General features: G+C 43.2%; 1 protein-coding gene across 1 annotated transcript in view; it reads right to left on the bottom strand.

Moving 5' to 3' along the window:
* The window catches only part of SLC2A12 (solute carrier family 2 member 12), a 66,238-nt gene extending 41,422 nt beyond the window's left edge, over positions 1–24,816 (bottom strand). The window contains exons 1-2 of the mRNA XM_056125922.1: positions 24,552–24,816; positions 652–1,992 (exon numbers count right to left, since the gene is read on the bottom strand). Coding sequence (XP_055981897.1) covers positions 652–1,992; positions 24,552–24,666 — 1,456 coding nt within the window. The 5' untranslated portion in view covers positions 24,667–24,816. The remainder of the gene's footprint in view (positions 1–651; positions 1,993–24,551) is intronic.
* Between the last annotated feature and the right edge of the window lie 492 nt (positions 24,817–25,308).

Below are 25,308 nucleotides of genomic sequence, written 5' to 3'. Positions count from 1 at the left end.
TTGAAGTAGACTGACTAGATAGATAAAAGTCAACTTGTAGCTATCTCCCTGTAAAATGTAAGTTCAATGAGAACTAATTTAACTCCCATTCTTCTGTTTAAAGGAAGAAAGTTAAGTACCCTGGGAAGTTACTCTTTGTTACAAAATATACTTACATAAATGATGCATCCTCCTTCCCAATTTATACTTCCCTTCTTTGTTATTTCTGAAATACACCTACTATTGTGTTTTTAAGAAAATATAAACAAGGTATTTTTTCTTGCATCTATGGAGATATTTAGGAACTGGATGGAGGAAATGTTATCCTAGTGTATTTACTTTCATAAAGCAAGAATTCACTTGGGCAATAAATATCTTTCAGGTCTTAGATATCTCCAGTCAATGGGTGTTAATGTACTCTCATCTGACAGATAATGGGAAGCTAATCCTTTGATTGATTCAATACTATCTCTATGCAGTTTACAAAGCAGATAGAAGCCAGACACACTTTTTACATTAGCAGAAACATCAGGAAACCACCATTCTCCCCATCTTGCTTCTAATAATTATTTGTAGGAGCTACTCTAGTAGTAGAAATAGTTGATGGGTCAAATGTGATGCATTAGCCTTCAAAAGGTGGAAGAGGGAAGAAGAAACAAATAAAATACTTACTTGGTCCTAGACCAATAGAAAAAGCAGCAACGTAGACAAGCAAGCTGGCTAAAGAGAGCCATTTCAAAAACGCAGGGACTTCCACAGGGTCGGTGACCACCTGGAATTCAGTTTGGCTCAGTCCAGCAGTTGGTAAAGGTGCCAAGTTCATCTCCTTTCCTGTATCCATGTTACTTCTTGTGGGCATCAGTGGGCTTCTGATGTGAGAAATGGCCCCCTTAAAAGACTCTCTAACAGTGTCATTGCTGGCTGACAGGTTTCCTGGACCATAAGCCGTAAAGCTGTTCCAAGACTGGTTGGCAGGAGGATGGATTCTGCAGATATCAGTGAAGTTCATATGGATGTGGAGATTCACGATGCCCATCGTCACCAAAGAGGCTGCCATCACTGAAGACCCAACACAGAGGAAGGTTTTGCTCCCAATTTGGTCAACCAGAAGGGTGGCCGGGATGGTGCTGACCACCTTGACAACACCCACCCCCGTGGAGGCGAGGCTGGCTGCCTCATTGCTCTGGAAGCCAACAGACTTCAAAACAGTGGATGCATAGAATAGAATGTTTGGCTGGCCGGTGATTTGTACAAAGAAGACCAACACTAAGCCGATCATTATTCGGGTCCTCATGTTGTCCTTCGAACGAAACAGATCTCCAAAACTGTATTGATATTCATCTTTCAGGGAAGATTTTATCACTGTTAGTTCCTCTGTGGTAACTGAAATACCTCGTAACCTCCCCAGAACCTTGCTCGCTGCTTCTTCATCACCTTTCATCACCAGGAACCGGGGACTTGGAGGAAGAAAGTACATGGCAATGGCTTGCAGAATCCCCAAAGGAATGACGAGGCCAAACATGTACTTCCAGCCGTGGGATACGTTGGCAAATGCATAGTTTGAAATGTAGGCCCCGAGGATGCCGATGACAATCATCAGTTCATTGAGGGAGACAAGCAGGCCTCGCCGGTGCTGGGGGGCGATCTCTGCGATGTACACACAAGTGGCGATGGAAGACAGGGAAATGGAGATGCCAATGGCAATGCGTCCCACGATCAGAAGCGTGTAGGATAAACTGAGGATCAGGACCAGGCTTCCAAGGCCCAGGAGGCAGGATGAGAGCATGATGGCGGCCCTTCTTCCGTACCTGTCGATCAGGACCCCTCCCGTGAGGGAGGCCAGCAAGGCCCCGATGAGGAGGGCGCTCACGACCATCTCCTGCTCATGGCAGGACAGGGCTAATAAGGTTCGGATCTGCAGGAGGGCCCCGGAGATGAGACCAAGCTCATAACCCACCAGGAGGCCACCGACGGCTGCAGTGATGGAGGACAGGAAAGTCAGCATGCTGCAACCTAAGCAGAGAGGAGAAAGGGGATCAGTCCTTATTCGACTCTTATTCGAATGCAGGTTCAGCCTCAGGAAGGTTTTCCTAGGGGCTGGAGTCATAGTACAGAGGGAACGGTGTTTGCCTTGCACATGATCAACCTGGGTTCGACCCCCAGAAACCCATGTGATCCCTGAGCCCCACCAGGAGTGATTCCCAAGTGCTGAGCCAGGACTTACCCTTGAATATGCTGGTGTGTCCCAAAAGCAGAAAGGAAGGAAGGAAGGAAGGAAGGAGGGAAGGAGGGAAGGAAGGAAGGAAGGAAAAAAGGAAAGAAGGAAGGAAGGAAGGAAGGAAGGAAGGAAGGAAGGAAGGAAGAAAGAAAGAAAGAAAGAAAGAAAGAAAGAAAGAAAGAACACAAAAAGGTTTTCCTAGCACAGAATGCCCACACACACAGTTGGATACAGTAAAATAAATAACACCCTTAAAGTGTTGCTAAAATATATGTGTACATATCTAGATAGATTGATGCATATAATTATTATAGGTTAGGTCACATATTTACTATGGTTCTCATAGTTATGGTTTGATGTTCTCAGACCTCACTTCACTACCACCTCAACCAATGCTCAGCCAATGTTCATGTTACTTTCAGCCTAGAAATGATTTTGTAGAGCAGAGAACATTTTTCGTTTGTTTCATTTTTGGAAGTCTGTGAAAGTGTTGAGGCATTGGAGAGCTTGTGAGTGCCTTGTAAAGATATAATTGTGTCAGAGATAAGGAGATGTAGACACCGAGCAAGAACCAGCAATGCCCATGACCCACTCTGAGGAAGGAGGAAGGGAATGGATATGGAGGAAGATATTTTCATTGTGTGGTTAGTTTTACCTTGAGTACCAAGATATTTTAAACCTTTGGGATCCTGGTGTAATAAGGAAAGTGGAAGACTCAAAAATATAAAAATTTTTAAATGGCTGACTATTTAGATGAAGGAGCAAATAAGAATATAGTAATTTGCAACAGCATAAAATTAATCTATGAACATTGTGAACACCACACTGGAAGTACATCAAATTAAAATTAATCAGCATTTTATCCAGCCCGGCAAGCTGTAGAGTATCTCGCCCGCACGGCAGAGCCTGGCAAGCTCCCCATGATGTATTCGATATGCCAAACACAGTAACAACAAAGTCTCCAATGGAGACGCTCCTGGGCCCGCTCGAGCAAATCGATGATCAACGGGAGGGCCTTTACCTTTACCTTTACCTAATCAGAAAACAATAATCAGAGCTGGAGTGATAGCACAGCGGTAGAGTGTTTGCCTTGCACGCAGCCAGCCCAGCTGAGCCAGGTTTGATTCCTCCACCCCTCTTGGAGAGCCCAGCAAGCTACCGAGAGTATCTCGCCCACACGGCAGAGCCTGGCAAGCTCCCCGTGCTGTATTCGATATGCCAAACACAGTAACAACAAGTCTCACAATGAAGACGTTACTGGGCCCACTTGAGCAAATCGATGAACAACAGGAGGACCTTGAATCAGAAAACAATAGTATCATTATATAGCAGGCATTTTCCTAGGTACTGGGCAGGAATGGAAGGTACCCAGCGATGAGATAAAACAGATGTGGCTTTTGTCCCCAAGAAGTTACTTCAGGTGATCTTTTGTCCATATTTCTTATTATGTGTTGTTACCTTTACCTTCAAAATGATTTTATAAAATGCCACCTAACTTTCAGTCATGCCCTATTTCACATATGCCATTTTGTCCCTGTGATCTTTGTTTTCATAACAACAAACTATTCCACCACAAGGAAAATTAGATCAAGTTCTCATATTTCGGTGAGAATATTACATTACAGGGGTCAAGGCTCTTGCTTCGTGTCCCACTGACCTGGGTTATATACCCCTGGGTCATATACCCCAGGATTTTATATGGTCCCCCTAAGCATCATATAGCACCACTAGGGTCATTCCTGAGCACAGAGCCAGGAGTAACCCATAAGCATCTCCAGGTGAGGCCTAATACCCTTCTCCTATGCAAAAAATCAATTTTTTTTACAGAAAAAACATTATTTTTCAAGAGAATGCTGAATTGCCTTTGTATCTCTGTCTTCATTTATTTCCTCTAAGTGTAAGGAGTTAAAAAAGTGAGTGGGTTTTGGCAATTGGTCTCTGATACTCAGATTGGAGACAGAGTGACTTTGATGAATGAAACACTTGGGAGGCAGATTGAGTGCAGATTTTATGTGAGAGCAGAAACCATGAGGATACTGGTTGAGGGCATGGGGAAATGAATGCCATCACAGCCTCCCCCTGGCCTATCTTCATTTTCCCTTTTTGTTAGGCGGGAACCAGTAATTCTCTATGAAAAAAAGAGATCCCTTGAGGATATACATGATAACCCTTCAGTATCTGCATTGCAAACCATAATACCCAAAAGGAAAGGAGAGAGAGAGAGAGAGAGAGAGAGAGAGAGAGAGAGAGAGAGAGAGAGAAGAGAGAAGGAGAGAAGAGAGAGAGGGAAAGAGGGAGAGGGGAGGAGAGAGGGAGAGAGGAAGAGAGAGAAGGGTAAAGGGGTGGGATGGGTGGGAGGGAAACTGGGGATACTGGTGTTGAGAAATCTGATTTCTCACTGCTGAAGGATGTGTATTGGAACACTGTATGATTGAAACCCAATCACGAACAACTGGTGATTCAATTTAAGAGAGAGAGAGAGAGAGAGAGAGAGAGAGAGAGAGAGAGAGGAGATATTCTTAAAGATTCAGGAGTCCCTTGTCTTGATGCTCTATTGTTCTCTTTAAAGAAGCCTGAGGCAGGAAAGAAAGGGATAGACATAGAAAGATTGCATTCATCTGGGGAACATAAAGTAACAAAATAGGAGACTAACACCCAAGAATGGCTGAGATTAGTACCAGGAATTTTACTCCATGGCTTGGAGGCCAGCCACACAAGCTAGGGGAAAAGGGAGCTCAGATAGAGAAGGGAGCACCAAATAAAGGTGTTGGGAGGGTCCTCCCAGGATGGGAGAAGCATGCTGAGAGTAGACTATAGACCAAACATGATTGTCACCCATTGCCTCTTTTGCAAACCACAACACCCAATAAAAGAGAGAGAACAAAAGGGAATGCCCTGCCACAGAGGCAGGGTGGGATGGGGGGGATGAGGGGTGGGAGGGATACTGGGATCCGTGGTGGTGGGAAATAGGTACTGGTGGAGGGATGGGTATTTGATCATTGTATAACTGAAACACAAGCACAAAAATGTGTTAGACTGCAACTGTACCTCATGATGTCTCACTAATAAAAATTAAAAAAAAAAAAAGAAGCCTGAGACTGTCGGGGAGGAGAATAGACTAGGGCCTGAGCCAGTCTCCAAACCAACTCCTGATAGCCTAGGGCAAACTGCGCCTGCCAGAAGACAGATCCGGCTTTTGTTTTCCACTGTCACGTCCTCTGACTCAAATTCCAGAGGACACTCACGGACTGGGATGTGTGTGTGTGGGGGGGGGGGGGGGGGTGGAGGGGAGGTTGGGATAAATATCCTGGTATCTCAGTCTCCATCTAGAGACCTAGCCACTAGCACTAGTTTAATTCTTCAGGCACATATGCAAATTATTTCTAGAGAAGCTGGTATAAAATTTATTTACACAACCATAATTTTACAAAGTAGACATCATATGGAGCTGGAGCCATAAGGGCTGAATTATAAGGGCTTACCGGAGTCCCTTGGAGGGGAGCGGGTTGAGCTTTCCTCCCCGCCCCGACCAGAGCTCCGGCAGCCGAAGACCTCCAGGACCAGCCACCACCATGCTGAGACCACTCTCCGCACACATGAAGGTACTGGCAGAGGGACAAAGCCACGCGGGTTCCGGGGCCGAGACCTCCAAGCCTACTCGAATTGGAGTCGAGCATCTTCCACCCAGATCCTCCAAATTCCAGTAGGCGGGGGTCACACCCACCACCTGGCCCCCTGGCGCCGTGTAATCCCATCAGCGGTCAAGACTCAGAGACTATAAAATCCAGATCCCGGAACCGCGTGGCCGCATTCGCGGCCGCGTGACATCTTATTATCTCATTCCTACTTTGGACAAACTTGCAGGCTATCGAATGTAGCCTGCCCACAGGGCAGAGTCTGGCAAACTCCCCGTGGCCTACCAAATATGCCAAATACCAGTAACAATGATGGGTCTCATTCTCCTAAAGAGCCGTGAATATAATCTCAGGGCTAGGATGAAAGAGACGTTACTGGGGCCTGCTCGAGGCAATCGACGATTAACAGGATGATGAAATGAAATGAAAACCGAATCATAAGGGTTGGAGCAATAGCACAGTGGGTAGGGTGTTTGCCTTGCGTGCAGCCGACCCGGGTTTGATTCCTCCATTCCTCTCAGAGATCCCAGCAAGCTACCCAGAGTATCCCGCCCACATGGCAGAGCCTGGCATGCGCCCTGTGGCATATTCGATATGCCAAAAACGTTAACAACAAATCTCACAATGGAGACGTCTCTGGTGCCCACTAGAGCAAATCGATGAACAACAGGAGGATAGTGCTACAGTGCTACATCTGGCATCTATTTTCTATCTAAGAAGTTTTTTTCTTCCCTGCCACCCTCTCCCCTCCCATCATTGTTGAAGTAGTTGAGTAGCCTAGAATAGTGCATTTTGTTGTGCAACTTGCTGAGAGTCGAACACCCGTGGCTATGGTGCTCACCAAGGTTTACACTTCTTTAGTTATGGTTTACACTTGTGCTGATTGGGGGATTGTACTTCCTGAACGAGGCAATCACACTACTTTTTGGGGGGTTCACCAGGGATTGCACCCCTTTGTAGAGCTTCATCTAGACCTTAGCCATATTTTTCTAATGTATGCACATTTTAACACTAAGGCTGATGCGTTGCCAGAAATTTCTTATGGCTCTGGAGACTCCAGACACCAGAACACCAGAGCTGAAAGTCTCAAATTGACCAGCTGCCAGACTGTGCCTGACACATGAAGCAACACTGGGAATTTGAACTTGTGACCTTATGCTTGCAAGGCAGGCCAACTAAGCTGCTGCACTATTCCTCTGGGCCCTCTCTGGGGGAGTTGTCTTTAAAAGCTTAGAGAGCTGAACTGAGACATCCTATTCCCCCAGGGGGAGGTACCAGCAAGTGTTATGTGCTATAGAATTGGTCTCAGGTCTTAATTGTCTGCATTTTATTTATAAGGCGTACCTTCCCTGTTATCAGATTTGGGGATTACTACCTCAAACTGGCTTCCCGGCCGATTCTTACTGCTCTTGTACAGTCTTCCAGCCAACTTTAAATTCTAATGCAACATGGAAGGTTAGTCCCCGACACTTCCAAAAGCACAGCCTTGCTGACACCTTCAGATTTCTACAAGAAATGGTCCTGAGAAAGAGAGGGGGGAGGAGGGGGAAAGAGAGAGAGAGAGGGAGGGAAAGAGAGAGAGGGAGGGAAAGAGAGAGAGAGAGACAGAGAGAGAGAGAGAGAGAGAGAGAGAGAGAGAGAGAGAGAGAGAGAAGTGCCTGTCATAGAGATAGGCTGGAATGAGGTAGGGTGATGGGAGGGAAATTGGAGACACTGGTGCTGGTACTGGGAAATGTACACTGGTGGAAAGATGGGTGCTAGAACACTCTGTAACTGAAATCTATTTATGAACAGCTTTGTAAGGGTCTATCTCACAGTGATTCAAAAAAGTTTTTTAATTAAAAAAAAGGAAATGATCCTGGTAATATTTTAACAGATAAAAACAATGAATACTGCCATATGAATGGAGTTGTCCCCCTCCCTGGGTCTACTTTTCCATTACTGATGAGACAGGCCACTGGTGATAATATCTTATTTTCTGAATGCTAGAAAGGAGAGAAAACTGCTAAGAAATCTGGCAGACAAGAGGAGGAAAGAGAGAGGAGGTGGTAGGAGGTAAAGTTACTTTTTCTGTGTATACACAGATGGGAGAACTGGATGGACTGAGAAGTAGCCATTAATGTAGTACCAGGGGCATCCATGAGAACTGCTAAGCACTTGCCCAGGCCCACATGTTGAAGCCTAGGGCCCCATTTGGCGGTCTCTCCCTAGGGGTGGTCCCAGGCTCCTGAGCACAGCTTGGGAAGCTCTCTACAAACTTCGTCCCTAATGCTCATAATGATTCCCAGTCATTTGCTCTGGATCTTGCTTGACTAGGTTACCTCCCCATGACATCTTTGTCCCCCTACCTGGCACCTCGTAAGAGTCTCCTTACAGAGACAACTTGCTCCTCAGGCTGTAGTGTCACCTGTCTCTGACCTCCTCCATGATCTGCAGTTTCGCTGGAGCTGCAGAGTCCTTTCGAAAAGTTCTTTATCGAGATGGTAAGTAAACCTGCTGTACCCCAGACAAGAAACTGCATGCAAATGAGCAGGGAAACCCACAGCCGAGCACAAAAGCCAGGCAGCCCCCACTTGAGACTACAGCTGTAAGCACAATCACTGCTTTGTCTGCACGCCTGGTGAGTCAGATGAAACCACCCTGGAATGGGCACACACAGGCCACACACGCTTTGCCACCGCGCTTGAATTTCTGCCTACCTCTTTCTTTTCTTCCTGGTTGCCTATGCCACCTATGTAGCTACCAAGAGTATTCCATATGCCAGACACAGTAACAACAAAAAAAAGTCTCCAATGGAGACGTTACTGGGCCCGCTCGAGCAAATGTAGAACCCACCAGGACTTTATTCACCTGCTCACTACATCCTCCAACACACTGAGAAGCAGGCGCACCTAGGCTTACCATCTTGTATGATTTTTCAGGGAGGGGAAGGCAAGCAGCCAGGTAATCAGACAGCTTGACCAACTATGAGCACTTTGCAAATGTTAAAGACCCTAGACTTCATTTTTCTTTTTCTTTTTTTTTTTTTGAATTTCTGCTATTTTACTTATTGACCCTGGAAGAATCTCCATCAAAAGCTAGCTAGTTAAGAGATTGATTTCCGTGCCTCCGGGGCCGTGGCCGTGCCGGAGAGCCGCTCGTGGGGGGCAGCTGGCGACCTCGGTGGGGCGTGGGGGACGGCCCACAAAGCCCCCCTTCCCATGAGGTCCCCGCCGCTCCCCCGAGCCCGGCTCAAACCCGCTTTCCACAAGGCTCCCGTGCGGCCGCCCTAGACTTCATTTTTCTCTGGAGAAAGCTCGGCACTGCTGTTCTGCCCTTCTTCCTGCAGCTCTGAAATCTTGGCTCATCTTTCCAGAATCATCTCAGGGGCTCCTACTCTGTGAAAACCACCCTGTGGTGTCAGATCTGCCCTTCTCAACCCTCTCAAACACAGAATGTGTCTTTAGAGTTCCTGGTACATATAAAGGCACTGATTATTTACCTTTTTGCCATCCCCTATTGGATGGAAAGTTCTAGAGTACAAAAATCTGGCTTAATACAGCCATTTATGTTCTCTGTGTCTGAGGGTGCAGGAGTGAGTCAATGATATTAAAATACTCAGAAATACCAATATCTGAATGTTTAACCTCCAAATAAAAAAAGGTATAGTATTTGCATGTAAACTTTGCACAGCCTCCTGAAGGTCTTAAGTCATTTCTAGTTTACTTAAAATTCTTACTCAATGTAAATGTAAAAGTATTTTGATTAATTATTAAATAGGAAACCTAAACTACTTATTAATAATTAAGTAATGATTATGCAATGTAAATGCATAATTACTTTGTTATTAGCCTGCACTCTTTAGGGAATAACGACAAGAGAAAAAAACCTGGAAAGATTGGTAACAGACTCCATCATTGCAGGCCTGAATCTGCTGTGGGTATTTTTCATTTTCTGTCTGAGGCTGGTAGAATTCAAGGATGAAAAAACCTGTGAATATTGAGGCTCTATCTATATTCTTACCTCTAGTCTTCAGTACATGGTAAGTACTCAATAATTGCTTGCTCCCTGAATGAACACATGAATAAATGACGGCAGATGCCCAACCCCAAATACTGATCCTTATTCCTCTCCTCCACATATTTGTCAATTTGCTAAGGTTACCATGTAGTAGTCTGAGACATTGAGATATAAGGCTTCATGTTTACAAATGAACACTTTGCATTTAAACAGCTTGTTCTAGGAATTGCTAGAAAGCTTTCAGCACTATGATTAGCTAGTTAATATAACCCTGTTGCAGAGCTTAGTATTTGATTGTTAGGTAACTAATACATAATAAAGCATATTCATACTTTATTCCATGTCATCCCAGCATGTAATTGTCCTGCAGTCATTCATACTCCATGTTTAATAGTTGCCTTTCCAAGGACTGAGTATTTAGATTCCACAGTGGTCACCAGGCAGCAATTCTACAGGCTACCCGACCTCTTGCTGTTTCTGGAAAGTGTCCAACTCTTTCCCAGACTTGTGCTTCTTATTATGCTATTTCCGTCACTGTGTGCCCTGCCCTTTCCTTTACAGCTTAGAGAAACTGGATCAGCTTTGAAGATCCACCTCTAATATCTCCCCCTACAAGACCTTTCCTGATTCCTTGCCTTTGGTTCACATCAATCTCTCTACTCTCTTTACTTTTGTCTTTATGGTCTTAGAGTATCCAGTTACATTTGATTATGCCTTAGATTGGGAGCACAGAGGGCAGGAAATATCAGTCCGGGGTTTAGGAAGGTGAGTCACATGAGGCTTGAAGCTAAGTCTGAACTCATGCAGGCTACTAGATGTGAAATTAAGTTAGTTTAGTGCACTAACTTAACTGAAAGCTCCTTTGCACAATCCCTGTAGCGCATGTTGTGCTTTAGGCCATGAGTGTCCACCCTGTTAAAGGCACTCTATGGTGGGCTGGAGCAATAGCACAGCGGGTAGGGTGTTTGCTTGCACGCGGCTGATCCAGGTTCGATTCCGAGCATCCCATATGGTCCCCTGAGCACCGCCAGGAGTAATTCCTGAGTGCAGAACCAGGAGTAACTCCAGAGCATGGCAGAGTGTGATTCAAAAAGCAAAAATAAATAAATTAGATTCAATAAAGGCTCTCTATTCCCCTCTTGGACTGACCATCTGTAGTGGTAAATATGGGGCCGCGGCCTTTATCTGATCTCTAACCCCTTTACCCAGGAACCCCAATTCAGTGCTTTACTATAGTGAAACTCAAACTCACAGAAAAGTAGGCCTTCCTAGTAACCACTACTGTTTGACCTTTCTGAGATAAAAAGATGGACACTTTGCTTCCTTTTTCAAACATTTTTAATCCCAGGTTGGAGGCAGTAATCCTTTCACAGACATGCTCCTGAAATGAATCTTAACCAGATTTCACTAGCGGACTAGAGAGGTAGAAGCACATGGCTCATGTGCACGTGAGAATCTCCCACATTCTGCCCTAAATCTCCTTTCCTGCTGGATCACAATACTGTTTCATTCTTTTGTTTTGTTTGGGGACCACACTCTGTGGTGCTCCAGGGACTAGGGAAATAAGATCTCTGGCATGTGAAGCATGAACTCCAGTCCTTGGAGTTATCTCCCTGGCCTCATTTTTCCTTTTCTTTTCTTCCTAGTCCCTTCCTCTCTTCTCTCTCTCTCTCTCTCAATAGAAAACTTTCACTAAGATAAGTCTTACTGATGTTTCTCCAACATTTTTTTCCTACCTATTCTACTCAGAAAAAATGTGTTAGTAGGTAAAGGGATAGACATGACAACCTTTCAGTATCTGTATTGCAAACCACAATACCTAAAAGGAGAGCGAGAGAGAGAGAAAGAGAGAGGAGACAGACAGACAGACAAACACAGAGAGAAAGAGAGAGAGAGACATGACAGAGACAGAGAGACATAAAGAGAAGGACAGTGCCTGCCATAGAGACAGGCTGGTGGTGTGTGATGAGAGGGAAATTGGGGACACTGGTACTGAGAAATATATACTGGTGGAGAGGTGGATGTTGGAATACTGTATGACTGACATCTAATCATGAACGGCTTTGTAAAGGTTTATCTCACAGTGATTCAGTAAAATAAATAAATAAGTAATAGCAGATTTGTTCTCGTATTTGGTCATTTTCCTCTTTGTTCAGGAATAATTATACCTTGGTTATACATATATCCATGTTCTCTCTTACCTCCATTTTCTTATCCTTTTACTGGATGTTCTGAAAGATCGTCTTTTATTTATCCTCTACATCACAGATGTCAGATAGCAATTTTGCTTTGGCCACTCTAGTCTCCTCAGCTTGTTTTATTGTTTTGTGCTAGTGGTGAGTGAGGCTAGGGCTTGTGCCAGGATGTACTAGTGGTGCTGAGATTCACAGATATTCATACTCCGTGATCTTGGGCAGGAGTAAGATGGGGGGGAATGGGGGATGGGGTGTCAAACTTAGAACCTCAACTATGCAAGGCAGGTATTCTTGACTGCAACACATTCCTGGACCCCAGACAGCTTCTTTACATGTCCTAAGAGGTGTATTTATTATCTCTCTTCTCAATTAACTTAAAGTCAGCCCTGTTTAATCTTATCGGCAGTATCTTACATCTATTTTTTCAGAGTCCTGTTTGTAAAACTGACAGAGAACAGAAATCAGATGCTTTCCAACACTTTTTTCTTCTGTAAAAGAAACCTTAAAATGCACCCTCTGACTTTGTGTTCTCCCCACTCCCCCCACCTTTGCGTCTTCAATACACTGGTCACGGACCAGATTTCTCTTTACCCAGCTTCCCCATCGGCTTTGAAATTCTGGGCTGTAAGAATCCAAATCAAAAAACAAGACCTGAAACATCATGGCATTAACTGTTAAATTCACAAGAAAAACAAATGAGTATAGTGTCTCCAAGGACTCACACTCCATGCACGCTTCTGTTCTTGCCTCCTCAGGAAATTGACTTTTGTCTTCTGCTCACCTCCATATGTGCGAGGTGGCAGCCACCGTCTGGGGCATAAGATTGTCTCACAGCCAGATTCCAAGCTTGTTAATAGTAGGAGGCTTAGGACCAATGCCTGTCCTCAGTTGCTCTTTTTCTTTTCTCAAGGAGGGAACTTTCCAGAAGCCCCCTGCAAGATGAGGGTACCGAGGAATCACTGCACCAGACTATGGCCCATTGATGTAGTGGTTATTTTAGGCTAAAGTTGGGAAGGAGTTGGAGGAAACCATGGAAGCAGCTGTCCTTGCAGTCCGTATATGCAGCTCTGCCTCCTTACTCTGCACTCTACTTGGGGCTGCCCACATCTCAACATAGGGTGTGGAATTCCTTTCTTTTACTTTTTGAGGGTTTTTTTTTATTTCTCTCTGCTCTTTTATATTTCCTAAATTAAAAAAAGTTTGTTTCACCAAAAAAACAGAGAAAAGAAAAAGAAAACAGCAAAAGCAAGATCACCTGAACTTTTCGTAGGTCATCAACCTGCCCTTCCTGAGGAAGAAGTGTACTGGTTTCCTTGTCCCCGAAGACACGGGAGTTCCAGAAGGAGCCAAACAGGTTCTATTAAGTCACTCATTATGTGTTTACCACACATAACTCAAACTCCTTCATCTCACATATTTCTTTCCAACCTACCACGGAAATACTTCAGTAAATGTTCTTTAAGTGTTCATTTCCTTATAAAAACTCCTGTGCAAGTCAGAAAGAGAGGGTCAGATATAGAAAGATTGCATTTATCTGGGGTGGAGCTATAGCACAGCGGTAGGGCGTTTGCCTTGCACGCAGCCAACATGGCCGACCTGAGTTCGATTCCTCCGCCCCTCTCGGAGAGCCCGGCAAGCTACCGAGAGTATCTCGCCCGCACGGCAGAGCCTGGCAAGCTCTCCGTGACGTATTCGATATGCCAGACACAGTAACAACAAAGTCTCCAATGGAGACGTTACTGGGCCCACTCGAGCAAATCTGGGGTATATAAAGTAAAAAAAAAAAATAGGAGACTAACACCCAAAAATAGCCAAGATAAGTACCAGGAGGTTCACTCCATGGCTTGGTGGCCAGCTGCACATGCTAGGGGAAAAGGCAGCTCAGATAGAGAAGGGAGCACCAAATAAAGGGTGTTGGGAGGATCCTCCCAGGATGGTAGATCTATAGACCTAAAGTAGACTATAGACCAAGCATGATTTCCACCCAGTGCCTCTTTTGCAAACCACAGCACATAAAAGGAGAGAGAAAACAAAAGGGAATGCCCTGCCACAGGGGTGGGGTGGGATGGGGGGATGGGGGGATGGGGGGATGGAGGGATGGGGGATGGGGGATGGGGGCATGGGAGGGAGAAATACTGGGAGCACAGGAGGTGGAGAATGGGCACTGGTAGAGGAATGGGTACTCAATCATTGTATAACTGAAACCCAAGCACAAAAATTTGTTACGTCTACAACTGTACCTCATGGTGTTTCACTGATAAAAATTTTTTTAAAAACTCCCATGCAAAATAAAACTTACATGAAATATATTTTTATGCTCTAATTGTTCATGGTCAGTTAGATTAATGACCTAGTGGTAACTCTAAGAGACCTGGGGAAAACTTTCCTTACCTACAAAGATTTACCCTAATGTCTCTCATTCATTGATCAGAAATTGTAGGTTCTATGGTCTAACTCTGCTACAAGGGAGACTAAAAAATGAGCATCTATGTCATTTTTTACCTGAAAGAAGGGCAGAAAATCAGAAAGGAGATGGAACAGTTATTGAATCTTTAGTGACTGACCCTCTTTGTCTGCCACGGGGTTCAGTTAGAAACAGGACAAGCTGTTGATGTTCAACACTGCAAGTCACATTTCTCAAGTCTAGAAGTTGCTTTTCTGGCATGAATCCATTGGACTTGAGAAGGAATATTTTGTTCCCCCTTTCTGATTGCCCTATCATGAATGAGGTACATCATGCCCATGCTATCTTAACTCAGTCTGTGATTCATTGCCTGTCATAAGCACTGCAGTCAACTCTACCACATCTAGAATGTATGGATGATTCCGCTTAGACTTTGCTCCTTTGTAGCACATTTCATATTTCAAATTCCAAACGAGCTACCACTGTCTTACCTAGTTAGTCCAGAGTTGAAATTTAGGAAATGGGATCTGAAGAAATACAGAAAGAGAAGTGATAAAAGGACAAGATAGGAAGATGTGGACTGTTGAGCCCCCAAATTCCGACCTGAAAAGGCAGCTAACCATACAGGTGCTGGAGCAACATTTTAAGATTGTTATTTATTTATTTTCAGTTTGGAGGCCACACCTGGAAGTGCTCAGGACTTAGTCCTACCTCTGCACTCAGGCATCACTCCTGGGAGCAGTCTAAAGAGCATATGTGGTCTTAGAATTAAACCTGGGTCATGCAAGACAAGCACCTTACACTGTACTATCTCTCTGGAATGGTCCTTCTTGAAATATTAAGTAAAGGTGACCTCTTAAAGTCTAAGGTTTTGCAGATACACAGTTTAAAGTGTTGAAGGCTCTTTCTACCATCTCAGAAACTGATACAGCTTTTTTCCTAAGTCTTCTTCCTCTTGTGGTTCTTAGCCGCAATGGCTTCAAGTCACTCTTTTTGCTTACATCTTCAGATACCTTTGCCATCTTCCCTCCACTTTCAATGCTGTGTTCTTGTCATGCAAACATATTTGCAGTTCCTTGGATCCCTGAATGTGTTGCTCTCCTCTTCAGATTTGTAGGTGAGCTATTTTCTTGACTTAAAATGTTCTATATAAACTTATTGATCGCAGTTAGATGATTTTCACTTGCTTTACTTATACTGCCACTCCAGTGGATTTATAAAAACTTGCTGAGCCACCTCCAGAGCCTTACACATCTATCTGTCTCCTTCAACTTCGGTTTCCTGGTCTCTTGTCATTCAGTATATCAATAAGCACCTGCATTGTATGGTTGTATTTTGTTCACCACTGGTTCTAGCATTATGTTTGAATCCTAGTAGAAACTAGCATTATGAATCCTAGTAGGAACTCTAAATTTTCTAAATGACTATCTTCTAGTTATTTAGATTCTTGTCTTTCTAATAAGTTAGGTATCTCTTTTTAAGTGAAATATAGAGCATTGCACTGGATACTTTATCATTTATTGATTTAACAGTTAAGCACATTTCTTTTTTGTGCAAGCTTTGGCTTGAGCACAGATGGGAGACCGGTTTATCTTAATGGACAGAGTCATCAGCCAGGGTGACATTTGTGAGCCCGCTGTTGAGACATTTCCTAGATAACATATGGATTTGCTGGCACATGATGGTGTTATATGTAACATAGGCAAGTTAGTCCTGAGGCAAACAAAGAGAAAGAAAGCATAGTTGTGACCTCTTCTAAGTGAAATGCTACTTTCCAAACAAATGTAATATGTTCAGAATTTTTGATAGATGCAAGAATATATATGTTTTACATGGACTTAGAATCTTATAGAAAAGAAAATAAGATTCATTGAAAATTAAGGTACTAGGTAAAGCAGAAGGCAAGAAACAGAGTGATGGAGTACTTATTGTACTCTGTAACAAGTACCCAAATCCACAGATCAGTTCACAGAATGAGCAGTAGAAATCAACATTTTCTGGTATTCCTGGTCAAATGGGAGGAAACCTGAATTAGATAAAATTTTGCTAGATTGAAATTTCTGTGCTCCCATCTATTATCAGTGCTAGCAGCAGTCAGTCACTTCCTCTCTCCAGGAGGCCTACGGGCTTAATGAAAGTGCAGTCTGGAGTCAGAGTGTCTGATTAGAGATCATGTAGACTTTGACATATTTCCTACCTTTCTCTTCCTACATCCTCATGCCTAAGAGAAAGATCTATAAAATTGCCCTATAAAGTTGTGAGAATAAAGGATACAGAAGTAGGGCTTGGCACAAGAAGCACTGGGAACATGTTAGCAGTTGCTCTCTTAATGTCAGTTTTCCTAACTGAACCTAGGTGATATCTACTGGGTTGTTGTTAAGGCATGATAGTGTGGAAATTAGAATACAGAAATCTCATTAACTGAACTCATTAATTAGAAAGATTAGGAAGGTTCTCATGCACCCAATTGCAGGGTGAATTACAGATTCCATCCAGAAGGTACATGCCAGCAATCTAGGAATGGAAGCGATACATTTTCTGCCCTGGATAGTAATGCATTATTGCACTGCAAGAGCTCAATCAATGAAAAGCCACTATATTTCAAACCTCTGTTTCCTCAGTTGGACTCTCCATTATAAAAAATCCCTCTAAAATCTATTTAAGAATGTTTCTTTCTGTGTTCTGGAGAAGTATGCACATGTTTCATTAAGATACCACAGGTTGAGGCTGGAGCGATAGCACAGCGGGTAGGGTGATTGCCTTGCACGTGGCTGACCCGGGTTCGAGTCCCAGCATCCCATGTGGTTCCCCTAAGCACTGTTAGGAGTAATTCCTGAGTGCATGAGCCAGGAGTAACCCCCGTGCATTGCTGGGTGTGACCAAAAACAAAAACAAAAACAAAAACAAACAAGACACCACAGGTTCCAAATTACCTTCACTCTTGATAAACCCACTTTGCTGGTGAAACCACTGTTTGTTTTAGAACAATAATAATAATAGAAGCTTTTGACCCACAACAACTGTTCAAACAAGATTCCTTAAGTCTGCATCAGTGAGGTAAATCTTACTAAAATGAATTAAAACTTTGAACATATTCTCTGACTGATAGAAAAGGAAGCAAAGTGGTACTGCTTCCAGAATAACAATGATGTCTTTTCATACATCTTTTAATTTCTCTGTTTTGGACAGCACTTACAAACATGGATTTTACATCATAAAAATTTCTTCCGATGACTTTGCCTTGGAATTTCTACAGTTTAGTTTCCCAAGGAAAGTGAAATATTTCAGGGGCTGGAGCAATAGTACAGTAAGTAGAGTGCTTGTCTTGCATGAAGCTGACCTGGACTTGATCCTGGCACTTGATCATATGTCCTCCCAGACCACCAGGAGGATCACTTATCACAGAGCCAGGAATAAACCCTGAGTACTGCTGGGTGTGGCTCAAAAGCAAAAGAGAAAATAAATACCAGCACTTCAGTAAAATTGGTTTTGGGGCTGGAGAGATAATACAGAGGTTAAGGTGCATGCATTGCAAGTAGCCAGCCTAGGTACAATCTCTTGCATTCCATTGGTCCCTTGAGCACCACCAGAGGTTATCACTTTAAAATATATATATTTATTTATTTATTATTGAGTCACCATGAGATATAGGGTTACAAAGCTGATCATGGTCAGGTTTCAGTCATACAGTGTTCCAACACCCAGACCTCCACCAGTGGACATTTCCCACCACCAATGTCCCCTGTTTCCCTCCCGCCACCCTCCCCCCAGTCTGTCTCTATGGTAGGCACTTTCCTTCTTCCTATGTCTATCTGTCTGTCGGTCTGTCTGTCTGTCTGTCTGTCTCTTTCCTGCACCCCCCTCCCTTTTGGGGCATTATGGTTTGTAATACAGCTACTGAGAGGTTATCATGTTTGTTTCTTTACCTGTTTTCAGCACACAGTTCTTATCCAGAGTGATCATTTCCAACTATCTTTGTAATGGTGGTCCCTTGTCTGTCCCAACTGCCTTTTCCTTCACCATTTGAGATAGGCTTCCAACCACGGACCAATCCTCTTGGTTCTTATTTCTATTCTCCTTGGATATTGGTCTCATATTATTTTTTTACATCACAAATGAGTCCAATCATTTTATGTAATTCTTGAGTACAGAGCAAGGAGTAAACCCTTAGCAGTGCCAGGTGTGCCCTCCTACCCCCCCCCCCCCAAAAAGGAACGTGAAATATTTCATTAGTTTGAGGCTGCTAATGCTGTATGGTATAAATTAATTCTTATTACAACCCCTGCCACTTAACTTTAAAAGGTCTTGCACATCTGAGATGGACACACATTTCAGACTGATTTCTAAACAGAGATGGCATATAGCATTCAATTTCAACTTCCATAAAATATGCAAACAGGTATGTTCAAAAGGTTATGGGAAAAATAAATTCACAAAGCTAACAGGCCTAGAGTCCAACAATGCCAGGCAGGCCTGTCATGTGTGTTTCTGAGAAAAATTATTTCCAAGGTAAACAGCATTTAAGAGTTCAAACTTAGTCTTCACTTACTTAAGGGGAAAAAATTCTTACAAATTAACCCGAGAACTGAATTTTTCTCCCTTGGCAATTTGGCAGATATGTATAAATTGAATCATTGTTTGGAAAGAACAAAAATTTCTAAAATTCGAATTATGTAACCAATAATTTTTATTTTATTTTTATTTCTACTTAAATTGTATGGAAAAAACAGTGTATCACTGGGGTATATTTAGAAAATGCATAAATGAGTCTTCTGTGATAAAGAAATAAAAATGATATCAAACAAACAAACCAGGAAAAAATATGAAATGCATTATTTAAGAGAAAAACAATATGATTAACTAAATGTTGTAACAAGTGTGAGGGAAGGAGGCAATTTGGAGTTCTGCACTCTTAACTGAGATTAAGTTCTTCTGGATACAAATAGGGTTAAGTAATTATCTTTATTTGGTGTTTGGTCAAATGACCCCTTGGGAAGAAGCTCAATGGAACCTTTCATTCCCTTAACTTGGTGCTCTATCACACGGTTTCCATTGCATTGCTGTGTTGTAGTCAGTTTCATCCTCTTGTGGAAGACTGTCCCAAAGGAAAATATTTGACCTAGGGAACCCAACTCACGCAAGTGAAGCATCTCATAAAACTAGCTCTTGCACATACAACCTGGATAGGGTAAATAGCTGCTTCAACAATTAGACAGCCTGGCTAATTAAGTGCTAATGGAGGGCCCTTGGAGTTTGGAGAATTTTTTTAACCCCAAGGCTAAATAGTTTCTTACTTGGTTTCCTACTCTTGAGAAACATTAATTATAAAACCAGATTTGAGAACAAGGTTTGAATGAAAATAAAATCTCACACATCTAAGGTCATTAAAAATTGCATTTTGAAGGGGATTGATTCGCTTTTGACAAACACATGACCTTTTGGGTAACCTCTAATGACTCCAGGTTGCATTAATCATTGTTATTTTTCAATTATTTCTAACACCTAGAGGAAGATTAGCACTGTAGCACCGTTCTTCCGTTGTTCATCATTTTGTTCGAGCGGGCACCAGTAACGTCTCACAACAAATTGTGAGACTTGTTGTTACTGTTTTTGGCATATCAAATACATCACAGGGAGCTTGCCAGGCTTTGCTGTGCGGGCGAGATACTCTCGGTAGCTTGCTGGGCTCTCCAAGAGGGGCAGAGGAATTGAACCCAGATCAGCTGCATGCAAGGCAAACATCCTATCTGCTGTGCTATTGCTTCAGCCCAGAGGAAGATTATGACTGCAAAAAAGCACCCCTCTACTCCCAGCATGCAGTTACACAGAAAATACTCTGAGGGGGGGTTCCATGAGGGTGCTATGAGCTATCACCGGACCTCTTTCTGGCAGTTTAACTCCCTCAACTCCTCCTAGCACTCTCCCCCGAAAAAGGTGATGTTTAAGAGATTTAATGCTGTGCCTGTGGCACCTTCTTTCAGAACCCACACTGGTTGTAAAACCAGTTTAGGCACATCATCATCTACAGCTAACCTCAGTCTGACTCCTGGATTGTTGTTGTTGTTTTATATTTTATCACCATGGGCTACCATCAGTACCATCAGCACCCACTGGTACCCAAAAGACAAATGGCAAATTCTCCCTCTCTAGGTGCTATGGTCTTAAAGGGGAACAAAGTTTCACTGCATCAAGCAAAGACCGCATGTAGCTTTTGGTAAGACTACATGCCATTCCTCTTTCTGAGATCATGAGGAAACTTTTTCTTTGTTAAGCCTTACAGTCATTAAAAAGTCTCACAATTTGATTTCTTTTTATTGCTGTGAGTGTCACCTCTAGACTAGCAGCATGACTCAGAAGGGTCTTCTGGGACCAACAGCTTTTCAACTGAGTCAATAAGTCCACTCCTTAGTAGCCTGGGACATTCCAGGACATTCAGCACTGGGATCTGTGATACTGGAAAACCTGCCCTCTCATACTAAGTAAGATTCTTGGTATCTGAACTTTGATTTGAATGATTAAATCAGAAAAGCTTGGGGACAAAGCTGCAGGGGTCAGTTTCGTACCAGCCACAGAGAAAGTTGGGCCAACTCACATCTCAGACCTCTTGCTTGTTTCCCTGCTGTGAGATGCTCGAGCAGTGTGCAACTGTCATCCACTTGTATCTATTGTTGGCTCTAGGTACTAGTACTGATTTATTTATTTATTTATTTATTAGGAATGTGGACCCATATTTGGCGGTCCTTGGGGCTTATTCCTGCTTATGTGCTCAGGGGTCACTTCTGATCAGGCTTGGGAGACCATATGAGGTGCCATGGATCAACCCCAGGTAGATCATATGCAAGGCAAGCACCTTAACCATAGTGCTAGCTCTCTGTTCTAGGAATCACTTAATCACTTAACTTCCCGTTAGTCATCTATTTGCTCGAGCGGGCGCCAGTAACGTCTCCATTTGTCCCTGTCGCGTACTAGTGTAGCCCAATGACACTACCTCCACTACCCAGCCGTCGCCACACTCCAGGACGCTTTCCGGACACATCATAAGACACATCTTAAGACACTAAATACCCATCTTCCGGAATTGTCGTACCATATTTGATAGGGTTCAAATATGGCAACACCTACAAGGGTGTTTAGAGGTCGCCCCAAAAGCCTCTATCTCTCTCGGAAAGACTGGCAAGCTACCGAGAGTATTCCGCCCGCATGGAAGAGCCTGGCAAGCTATCCGTTGTGTATTCGATATGCCAAAACCAGTAACTACAACTGGTCTCATTCACCTGTTACTGTTCTAGGAAACAGGGTTCTAAATAAAATTCAACCATCTCCTGAGAGGGTCAATTACAAATATCTATAAAGACTGAAAAAATTATCGTCATATTTCTTGTCATATTTTCTAGAAAATGAATTGTAGTTCATTCTTTTCTAGTCATTGGAACAAAGTATTCTTGCCAGTTTGAGAGCGGTGGCTGAGGGTGAGCTGCCAACAGTCTTCACTGCACACAATAGCACGAGGGGTGCCAATCACAGATCTTAAGTTCTTTCTTTTGTTTATTTTTCTTTCCCATCATATTAAAGATTTAATCACCTTGTCCTGGACTGCAGAGAATCTTTGTGTTCTAATTTTTTCTTTGTTTTAATTTTTGCATTATAGGAACACAGAATATTTGATACCTTCAAATGTAAGAGTGCTGAGCTAATTATTAAGTATATTTTAGCTACTCTGAGTTACCAGGATCAAACTGTTGAGGTCAGTAATATAAATAAGTCGGGAGGAGAATTTGGCAAATCTTATTTCATTAAATCTCAGAATTTTCATAAAAGGGACTAAAATGTAATTCTAACAGAAGAGGTCAAGGAATTCATCTACACTCCACAGTAAGTTCGCACTATGCCTTCAGTAGAAAGATATATCTCCTTTGGAGATCAGAGAAGTTCAAGGCAATTTAGGAAAATTTACAAAAGTCATAATAAAAGGCTTAATTCATCTCATTATGATCTGTTATGTTCCTCTTACTAGATATTTTTTCAACTTAGTATAATTCATACATACACATACACAATCACACACACACACACACACACACACACACATATATATATATAAGCTGTATTGAGCTAAGATTTCAGGGAAATGTTCAGACTTTCTCTTCTACATGCTAAAGCTTCATTTAAACTTAAAAGACAATTTATGATTCAATAATTTTATCATTTCTATTATTTTATCAGGGGGTAGGGGGGCATACTCATGCTCAAGGGTAACTCCTTTGCTCTGCACTCAGGAATTACTTATGATAGTACTCAGGGAACCATATGAAATGCTGAAGATCAAACCCTGCAGCCACATGCAAGGCAAGCAACAACTTGCTGTACTATCTCTCCAGCCTCGTATTATTTCTTTATAAAAAAAAAAACAAAAACTTGAACTTTTAATTGAAGTTGGTGCACATATTCAACCTTCCCAAGTACACGGACTCATGGCCCCTTTGTGTCAGTTGTGAATTTCTGCACTCTCATCCAGTGAAAAAGTCCACCGAACTGTCAAAACTCTAGCAAAGTTAAATAATTATCCAATGGAAACTGTCCCTTTCAGGACAGTTTTCCTTTACTTTCTTTGTGACTGTATCACAGATTGCTTAGCACCTTCGTAGTATCTCCACCTCAGCTTCCTTCACAGCTCAATGTTTCAGGAATTGGCTGAGAACTTTTGGATTGCTTGCTTTTGGTCCCAATTTCCCTGTTCTGGTTATAGACTTATAAGCCACAGCAGACACATGCAGAAAGGGGCAGCTCTGCTGAATAGAGCACTGGTCATCTTGCAAGATGACCCAGATTTTCATCCTTGATTAGACTGGGGAAGGCAGAAGACTGATCAGGGAGCAGAATGAGAAAGTGTGACAGCTTATTAATTCTAAGAAAGTGTCACTTCAAGCGTCAGTGGCCTCGGGTTCAATTCCACAATCTGAAAAACCCACAGAGCAGATGTAAGCATATGGATCCATTCTAAGAGGAAAAGTTGATGAGTTTGCAATATTTGTTCATGAAATTTCAGTGTATGTCCTGGAAATGTATTATTCGATTGGAGGAAGTACAGAGGTGAGGCAAGAGAGAATTATTGGCATTTGATCTCACTTCATATGACCATTCCTTTCTATTCCTTGGAGAACACACTAATAAATGAACTGGAAGAGAAAGCCAAAGGTGTGCACTGTGTTTGTGGAAACTGAAAATGTGAATGTTTAAAAAAGGCATTTGGTTTAGTAATAAAGACCTGAAGTGAGGGATTGGAGAAATTGTTCAAAAGGCTGGAGTTCATTTGTATGCAGGAGACTCAGATGAAATCCCTGGTCACCCCATGTTCTCCTAAGTGCCTCAGGGAGTGACCCCTCAGCACTTAACTAGGGAGCAGACCGCCAACCGCCAACCCCACGGCTGAAGGTGTGGCCTCCAAACCAAACAGAAACATACACACAGAAAAGGGAATGAATTAAAGCATCCAAATTTCACCTCCCAAAGGCAAAAGTGTGACATCAACCTCAATTTGAAGATGGAACAGGCGTTTTGGGGCCTCCAAATAATGCTCAAGTCCCTTCCAAACAGATGTTAAACGCTTAGAAATAAACCGTGGTCATTGATTACATAATCACTCATTTTAGGAATTAGTAATCTAATTGCTGATTGGAAAATATCCAGTTGTCATGGATGGTCCATTTGAGACTATCATGACACAAGCATGTGTGATGATGACTATCATGACACACACATGTGACCATATAACCCGTCATCTGGACCAAATGGAAGAGGTTTCTATAGTAATGTCAACACTGTCAGTGGCACTCATCCTGCTTGGGACCTCAGGCTTCACATTGCAACAACTGGACATTTCTTCCCACTAGATTATGTCCCCTTCTCTAGGAAATTGTACTCTGCAATTTCCCGTGTATTCTCTGTCTCTGTCTCTCTGTCTCTATCTCTCTGTCTCTGTCTCTGCCTTTCTCTCTCTCTCTCTCTCTCTCTCTCACACACACACACACACACACACACACACACACACACACACCCGTGAGTGAGACACAAGTACAGCTTGCTTCCAGCAGGTGACCTGAGCCCCAGCGGCCTCACGTTACCTCTTGCCCAGGGCGAATGCCGGCTGCCGCGGGCGCTCTTGCTGCCATCAGTCTCTGCGGCTGTCCCCGTCTGGTTCAGCAGACTAGGGCCCTCTGTGTTTTCAACAGGTACCATGGTCACGTAGAAGTTACAGCTGTCCCCTCGGCTGCTCACCACCCCGACTTCCCCTACTGCCACGAGTGGTCACTTTTTCCCCATGGTCGCATGCTCAAGAAGGGTGGGAAAGAAGCAAAAGAAAAAACTTCGGGCAAAGCCAATGTGATTTGTGACCAACTTTGTTTCTATTTCCGAAGGCTTTGCCCTTTACGGTGACACAGGCTGTTGCTATTCCAAGCAGCCTATCACAGGCGGTGGGAGGGCCAAGTCTCCGAGGAGGATTGTTTTTTGCCTTCAGATGCTGATTTGGAAGCAAGGGGTTAAAGGCCCTGGAAGCAGAGCTCTGACCCAGTGTTTGGTCTTTAGCTGCGGGTAGCGCTCGGATTCTTGCCCCTTTGAAAGGAGGGGCCCCGCAAGAAGTCTGCAGATTCTAACTCCCAGAAGAGTCACAGATGGTATCGGTTAATCTTGCAGAGAGAGGAACAATTTCTGCACACATACCACAAGGAAAAGTGTGTCAATTTTTCAGCAGAACTGTTAGCCAGAGACTCTTGACACTTACTAACTTAAACAAAGCATAAACGATCTTTCTGGATTCTACCTGGTTTTACTTTGAATTTGAGGTATATACTGGCTCTCTTTCAAGGCCAGTGGTACAAG

Source organism: Sorex fumeus, unplaced genomic scaffold (genome assembly GCF_029834395.1).
Source record: "Sorex fumeus unplaced genomic scaffold, SorFum_2.1 ptg000061l, whole genome shotgun sequence".
Classification (NCBI taxonomy): domain Eukaryota; kingdom Metazoa; phylum Chordata; class Mammalia; order Eulipotyphla; family Soricidae; genus Sorex; species Sorex fumeus.
Note: the sequence above shows the minus strand (reverse complement) of the source record. Positions and strands in the feature narration are given on the sequence as shown.